Below are 8,585 nucleotides of genomic sequence, written 5' to 3'. Positions count from 1 at the left end.
CCCTGTGGGTAGTTATCCCATAGCTATCCCATAGTTCCCACAGTCTCCCCCGCCCATTGGAATTCTGGGTTGAGATCCCAGTGCCTGATGGGGCAAAAAACATTGTCGCAGGTGGTTCTGGGTACAGCCTCACCCCTCCCTCCATGAAAGCAACAGCAGACAACCGTTTCGCACCTTTTTTCCTGGGTGAACACAGCAGACGCCATACCACGGCAAGCATGGAGCCTGCTCAGCTCAAGACAGCAGTCATGAACATTGTAAACACCTCGCGCATTATCATGCAGTTTATGCTGAACCAGAACCAGAAAAACGAGGCAAGGAGGAGGCGGCGACGGCAGCGCGGTGACGAGAGTGATGAGGACATGGACATGGACACAGAATTCTCTCAAACCGTGGGCCCCGGTGCTTTGGAGATCATGTTGTTGATGGGGCAGGTTCTATCCGTGGAACGACGATTCTGGGCCCGGGAAACAAGCACAGACTGGTGGGGCCGCATAGTGTTGCAGGTGTGGGACGATTCCCAGTGGCTGCGAAACTTTCGCATGCGTAAGGGCACTTTCATGGAACTTTGTGACTTGCTTTCCCCTGCCCTGAAGCGCCAGAATACCAGGATGAGAGCAGCCCTCACAGTTGAGAAGCGAGTGGCAATAGCCCTGTGGAAGCTTGCAACGCCAGACAGCTACCGGTCAGTCGGGAATCAATTTGGAGTGGGCAAATCTACTGTGGGGGCTGCTGTCATGCAAGTTGCCAAAGCAATCATTGAGCTGCTGCTATGAAAGGTAGTGACTCTGGGAAATGTGCAGGTCATAGTGGATGGCTTTGCTGCAATGGGATTCCCTAACTGTGGTGGGGCGATAGATGGAACCCATATCCCTATCTTGGCACCGGAGCACCAGGGTACCCAGTACATAAACCGCAAGGGTTACTTTTCAGTGGTGCTGCAAGCACTGGTGGATCACAGGGGACGTTTCACCAACATCAACGTGGGCTTGCAGGGAAGGGTTCATGACGCTCGCGTCTTCAGGAACACTACTCTGTTTAAATGGCTGCAGCAAGGGTCTTACTTCCCGGAGCAGAAAATAACCGTTGGGGATGTTGAAATGCCTATAGTTATCTTTGGGGACCCAGCCTACCCCTTAATGCCATGGCTCATGAAGCCATACACAGGCAGCCTGGACAGGACTCAGGAGCTGTTCAACTACAGGCTGAGCAAGTGCAGAATGGTGGTGGAATGTGCATTTGGCCGTTTAAAAGGTCGCTGGCGCACGTTACTGACTTGCTCAGACCTCAGCCAAACCAATATCCCCATTGTTATTGCTGCTTGCTGTGTGCTCCAAAATCTCTGTGAGAGTAAGGGGGAGACGTTTATGGCGGGGTGGGAGTCTGAGGCAAATCGCCTGGCTGCTGATTACGCGCAGCCAGACACCAGGGCGATTAGAAGATCACACCAGGAAGTGCAGCACATCAGAGAAGCTTTGAAAACCAGTTTCATGACTGGCCAGGCTACCATGTGAAAGTTCCGTTTGTTTTTCGATGAAAACCTGCCCCCTTTATTGACTCATTCTCTGTAGGCAACCCACCCTCCCCCTTCGATCACAGCTTGCTTTCAAAGGAAATAAAGTCACTATCATTTAAAAATAATGTATTCTTTATTAATTGATTATAAAAAGAGGGAGAGAACTGACAAGGTAGCCCGGGTGGGGTTTGGGAGGAGAATCGGAGGAAGGAAAAGGCCACTAAAAAAAGGTTAAAATAATGACAGCCTTTTGCTTGGGCTGTCCACTGGGGTGGAGTGGGAGGGTGCACGGAACCTCTCCCCCGCCCCCCCTGCGTTCTTACACGTCTGGGTGAGGAGGCTATGGAACATGGTGAGGGGGGAGGGGGGTTATACAGGGGCTGTAGTGCCAGTCTGTGATCCTGCTGCCGTTCCTGAAGCTCCACCAGACGACGGAGCATGTCTGTTTGCTCACGCAGCAGCCCCAGCATTGCATCCTGCCTCCTCTGATCTTCCTGCCACCACCTCTCATCTCGAGCCTCTCTCCTCTCCTCACGTTGGTCCCTTCTGTCCTCACGTTGGTCCCTCATGTCCTCACATTGGTCCCTCCTGTCCTCACGTTCACTGGCATCTTTCCTGTACTTTGAAACCATGTCCTTCCACTCATTCAGATGAGCTCTTTCATTGCGGGTGGATTCCATGATTTCCGCGAACATCTCGTCTTGCGTCCTCTTTTTCCGACGCCTTATCTGAGATAGCCTTCGGGATGGAGGAGGGAGCCTTGAAAAATTTGCAGCTGCTGGAGGGAGGGGAAAAAGGAGAGAATTTTTTTAAAAGATACATTTTACAGAACAATGCTTATATTCTTTCACGGTGAACAACACTATTCACATTACATAGGACATGTGATTTCTGTGCAAGGTCGCATTTTGCCTCTTAATATTGAGTGCCTGTGGCTTTGCTGCTAGAGATCACAGACGCAGGTCCGGGCAACAGAATTTGGCTTGCATGCGGCCATGGTGGGCCATTGTCTTTCGGCTTCTGCATCCTCCTTTCCCACATACCAAGCAAACCCCGTTGAGTGCTGCAGTTTTCCTGTTAACCTTCAGCAGCAGAAAACAAACTAACCCCCCCACATCCAATTCTCTGGGATGATCGCTTTATCCCTCCCCTCACCGCGTGACTGGTATCAGGGAAGATCCCTGCTAGCTACACGTGAAAAGCTTAGTGCCAAACTCCCGCCCCCCCCCGTGCTTGGCTTACTACAGGGAAGGATTTCTTTTCAGCCACAGGCAAACAGCCCAGTAGGAAGGGCCACCTCTATCCCCTTAATTAAATTCCCATATTTCAACCAGGTTACCATGAGAGATATCACTCTCCTGAGGATTACACAGCGAGATAAAGAACGGATGTTGCTTGAATGCCAGCAAACACCGGGACCGTACACTGCCAGGCTTTGTCATGCAATGATACCAGATTACTTGCTACTAGCATGGCGTGGTCAAGTGTCCTACCACGGAGGACGGAATTAGGCTGCACTGCCCAGAAACCTTCTGCAAAGGCTTTTGGAGTACCTCCAGGAGAGCTTCATGGAGATGTCCCTGGAGGATTTCCGCTCCATCCCCAGACACGTTAACAGACTTTTCCAGTAGCTGTACTGGCCGCGAATGCATCCCAAGTCCTCAGGGCAAATTAATCATTAAAAAACACTTGCTTTTAAACCATGTTTTATATTTTAAAAGGTAAACTCACCTGAGGTCCCTTCCATGGGGTCATGGTCTTGGGTACTGGCTTGCGAGGCTTGGGAGGGTACTTCAGTCAGGCTGAGAAAAAGATCCTGGCTGTGGGGGAGAACGGAGTGCTGTGTGCTTTCCGCAAGCTCCTCCTCCTCCTCCTCCTCTTCCCCGGCTGCAGAATTCTCAGGTGTGGCTGATGAGATTACCCCCGCCTCGGAATCCACGGTCAGAGGTGGGGTAGTGGTGGCGGCCCCCCCTAGAATTGCATGCAGCTCAGCGTAGAAGCGGCATGTCTGCGGCTCTGACCTGGAGTGACCGTTTGCCTCCTTTGTTTTCTGATAGGCTTGTCTGAGCTCCTTGACTTTCACGCGGCACTGCTCTGAGTCCCTATAGTGGCCTCTCTCCATCATGCCCTTGGAGATTTTTTCAAAAGTTTTGGCATTTCATCTTTTCGAACAAAGTTCTGATAGCACTGAATCCTCTCCCCATATAGCGATCAGATCCAGTACTTCCCGTACGGTCCATGCTGGTGCTCTTTTTCGATTATCGGCCTGCGTGGTTATCTGTGCTGATGAGCTCTCTGTGGTCACCTGTGCTCTCCTGTGCTGGGCAAACAGGAAATGAAATTCAAATGTTCGTGGGGCTTTTCCTGTCTACGTGGCCAGTGCATCCGAGTTCAGATTGCTGTCCAGAGCAGTCACAATGGTGCACTGTGGGATAGCTCCTGGAGGCCAATACCATCGAATTGCGGCCACACTAACCCTAATTCGAAATGACAATATCGATTTTGGCGCTACTCCGCTCGTCGGGGTGGAGTACAGAAATCGATTTTAAGAGCCCTTTATTTCGCAATAAATGACTTCGTTGTGTGGACGGGTGCAGGGTTAATTCGATTTAATGCTGCTAAATTCGAATTAAACTCATAGTGTAGACCAGGCCCAAGTGGTGATGTCAATTCCCCTTTTATAGCTTCTGCCATGTGGAGGGAACTTCATTGTCCCAAACAGAGATACCAGCACAGTTACTGGAAAAGTTCCGGCACAAGATGGAGTCCAGTGTCACATGAGCTGGTCACATGCCCTTGCAAGTTTCAATGAGTCATAGCAGGGGCCATTACCAATATTTTGCCTACAGATGGGGACACGCTTCTACCATGGCCCATTGTGTTCATGATGAGCCATCAAGTTGAATATCCATTCACAATGTGCTGGCTAGACTGGATGTTAACTACTTTGTGGGAATTACCACAGGAAGAAACACATTTGAAATACAGGTAGATTGTCAATATATGTTACTTCAGAGGCAAAACTGATACAGACACACAAATAGGATAATCACATTCAGCAAACCACAGCTTTTCCATAGATACCTCACATGACATATTTTCTACAAGATTTGTTGCAACTATATAACAATGGTGAATGTGGGGTGCCAGGGTTTTGCTTTGGGGGTACAGAGTGTCACAGCAATAGAGCTATAGAACCAGACCTTTCTGAGTTCTAATTTTGTATTTTTGTATAAGACATACTTCCACGTCCTGAAAAAGACTGCAGTCTACTCTGTATCGTAGGAGAAAAGCCTGCCGAGGTGCAGAGCAAAGGAAACTAGTCTCAGGGCATTGGCACTTGGTGTCCAGCTCCCCACTCCCACAGGGAGGTGCTAGAGTGGAAGCTGCACCCCAAGAGTGGGCCTAGAAACCCAGAGCCAGAGGCAGGGCCTGAATGTTGCTCTTAATCAAAAGCACATGGGTCCAGTGTGTGGGCCCCAAATGTACATTTCTGGAGGGCATCGAGCCACAGGAGCTTGAGCAGGGCTGTGAGAACAAACCTGGAGCTGCTCCATGGACACTAGGGTACTGTGAGTGGAAGGGGAGTGGGGCCTTAAATACTTCTAAGAATGGAGATTCCACCCCCCCCCAGGTAACCCATTCCAGTGCTTCACCGCCCTCCTACTGAAATAGTTTTTTTCTAATATCCAACCTAGACCTTCCCCACTGCAACTTGAGACAATCGCTGAAAGCTAAGGAAATAAGCCACACAATGGTCTCTGCCCTCAGGACTTTGATGCTGAGCTTTAGGGCCCACAAGCTGTCTGATGCACAATCTCACGTGACTCTCTCACAGCCCTGCTCCCAACCCTCAGCTGATTTTATACAGTTTCCTGGCTTCCCTCTCTGCTCCGGACTGGCCTGCTGGCCACAGCACTGCGTCCTCACTGCAGGTTCCTTGCCAGGATGCAGCATATCCCATCACAGCCCCAAAGCAGAGGGAGCCCAGGATGGGGGGGAGGAAGGTGGAGATGATCCAGTACGTGGATGGCATTGGAGACGAGGGGAGCGAGTAACAGGGATGGGGCTTTGGGGTAAGAGGTGGAGAAGGGAGTGGAGCCTTGGGGGAACAGGTGGGACAGCAGAAGCGGCCTTGTGGGAAGAGGTGGGGCAGGGGGCAAGGCCTTCGGGAATAGGCAGGGTAGGGCATGGGGCCTCAGAGGTCCAGTTAACAGCAACTAGAGAGATGGCAACCCTATGGGAGAATGAGTTGTACACAAAAAGATTCCTCAGTTTGTCACGCTGACACACCACAGCAAGGTCAGGAAAGGATTTAATGTCACTTTGACTGTCCAGTCAGTGATTGAGGGAAGGGGACCCAGCACCATGTCACCAGCCAGCTCTGCAGAGAGCTCGGTCTGAGAGCCAGAGCACCAGGAGAAAACTTTAGGTCCCTTTATGAGTAAAGAGTCTGAGCAGCCTGTCCCGGATCTGTTTGGTCCTCACCCCGTAGATGATGGGGTTAAGCATGGAGGGCATCAAGAGGTACACGTTGGCAATGAGAACGTGGAAATACAGCGGCACATTTTGGGCAAATCTGGAAATGAGGGAGATGATGATACCTGGGATGTAAAAGGCTAAAATGACAAAAAGGTGGGAACCGCAGGTCCCCAAAGTCTTGAGCCGGGCGTCTTTTGTGGGGAGGATGAAGATGGCCCTGAGGATCTGGGTGTAGGACACCCCGATAAAAATCCCATCCAGACCCATCAAACAGAATTGCACAAAGAGGCCATAGTAACTACTAACATGGGTGTCAGTGCAGGCCAGATTCACCATAGCTATGTGCAGGCAATACGGATGGGGGATGACGTTGGTTCTGCAATAAGGCCACTGCCTTGCCAGGAAGGGAAAGGGCAATACAACTATGCAACCACTCAGCACCACGGCCAGGCCAATCTTGGCCACCAGGGGGTTTGTCAGGATGGTAGAATGTCTCAGGGGATGGCAGATGGCCACGTAGCGATCCAAAGCCATGGCTACGAGGATCCCAGACTCCATCACTAAGATACAGTGAATGAAGAACACCTGGGTGAGGCAGGCACTGAAATTGATCTCCCTAGAATTGAACCAGAAAATTGCCAGCATTTTGGGCAGGGTGGATGTATACATGACCAGGTCAATGATGGCCAGCATGCAGAGGAAATAGTACATTGGCTCATGGAGGCTTCGCTCCATCTTCACAGTGAACACTATGGAAAAGTTCCCCAAGATGGCAATGAAGCACATGGTGCAGAAGGGGATGGAGATCCAGACATGAGCCGCCTCCAGGCCAGGAATGCCCTGCAGGATGAAGGTAAAGGGGCTGGTGAAGTCGGTCGTGTTGTATTCTGACATGCTGTGGGGGAGAAGGTTTCCAACTCTGAGGCAGAACGGTGTCTCTTGCATGTACTGTATGTTCCTCTGACTTCCAAGGGTTTGGGGTGATGGTCACAGTACAAATACCTGGATGGAGATACAATGTGAATATGAGCTAGTGGCCGTCACCTCCAGCACCCAACTAAAACCTCTCCAGCACATCTGTCAAGGTTCCTTCCCCACTCTGAACTTTAGGGTACAGATGTGGGGGACCTGCATGAGAAGCTCTAAGCTCAATTAACAGCTTAGATCTGGTCTGGCTGCCACCACTCCCAACCACTAATTCCCTTCCCTGGGTAGCCTTGAGAGACTCTTCACCAATTCCCTGGTGAATACAGATCCAAACCCCTGGAATCTTAAAACAAGGAGAAATTAACCATCCCCCCTCCTCTCTCCCACCAACTCCTGGTGGATCCAGATCCAACCCCTTGGATCTACAAACAAGGAAAAATCAATCAGGTTATTAAAAAAGGCTTTTAATTAAAGAAAAGAAAGGTAAAAGAAAACCCTTTGGGAGAGATTAGCATACCAGCTACTCTCACAGACAGCAGATTCCAAACACAGAGGATGTTCCCCTGGGCAAAAACTTACACAAAAAATACCCAAATACCCAATTTGAATATTCCTCTAATTGCACAAGACAGGTTACAAAGAAATAAACATAAACCTATTTATTTCCTTCACTAATACTCACTACTTAATAAGAGGCTGAATTCTGGAGCTTTTTCCTCCAGTCAAAAGTGAAACTGACCCAGACAAAGGGAACATCCCTCCTTCCTTTTGAACCATCTTGTTCTCCCATTGGTTCCTCTGGTCAGGTGTCAGCTAGGCTAGGTGAACTTCTTAACCCTTTACAGGTAAAAGAGGCATTAACCCTTAACTATCTGTTTATGACAGCATCATCAAGGATTTACAACCTATCCTGAAGGACGATCCCTCACTCTCACAGATCTTGGGAAACAGGCCAGTCCTCGGTTACAGACAGCCCCCCAACCTGAAGCAAATACTCACCAGCAACCACACACCACACAACAAAAACACCAACTCAGGAACCTATCCCTGCAACAAAGCCCGTTGCCAACTCTGTCCACATATCTAGTCAGGGACACCATCGGAGGACCTAATCACATCAGCCACAACATCAGAGGCTCGTTCACCTGCATATCTACCTATGTGATATATGCCATCATGTGCCAGCAATGCCCCTCTCCCATGTACATTGGCCAAACCAGACAGTCTCTACGCAAAAGAATAAATGGACACAAATCAGACGTCAAGAATTATAACATTCAAAAACCAGTCGGAGAACACTACAACCTCCCTGGTCACTCAATTACAGACCTAAAAGTCGCAATATTTCAACAAAAAAACTTCAAAAACCGACTCCAACGAGAAACTGCAGAATTGGAATTAATTTGCAAACTGGACACCATTAAATTAGGCTTGAATAAAGACTGGGAGTGGATGGGTCATTACATAAAGTATAAATTATTTCCCCAAGCTATTTTTCCCCTACAGTTACTCACACCTTTTTGTCAACTGTTGGAAATGGGCCATCCTGATTATCACTACATTTTTTTTCTCCTGCTGATAATAGCCCAACTTAATTTATGTTCCCTGTGTATATATATCTTCGTACTGTATTTTCCACTGCATGCATCCGATGAAGTGG

At 49.3% G+C, this 8,585-nt stretch overlaps 1 protein-coding gene across 1 annotated transcript; it reads right to left on the bottom strand.

The window, feature by feature from the left end:
- Positions 1-5,944: 5,944 nt before the first annotated feature.
- Positions 5,945-6,892, bottom strand: LOC112122473 (olfactory receptor 52M1-like). The gene has a single exon (XM_024221267.2). The coding sequence runs from the start codon at positions 6,890-6,892 to the stop codon at positions 5,945-5,947; it is 948 nt and encodes a 315-aa protein (XP_024077035.2).
- Between the last annotated feature and the right edge of the window lie 1,693 nt (positions 6,893-8,585).

Source organism: Terrapene carolina, unplaced genomic scaffold, assembly GCF_002925995.2.
Source record: "Terrapene carolina triunguis isolate 2854851 unplaced genomic scaffold, T_m_triunguis-2.0 Scaffold34025, whole genome shotgun sequence".
NCBI classification, from domain to species: Eukaryota; Metazoa; Chordata; order Testudines; family Emydidae; genus Terrapene; species Terrapene triunguis.
The sequence above is the reverse complement of the archived record's forward strand: the minus strand, read 5'-3'. Positions and strand labels throughout refer to the sequence as shown.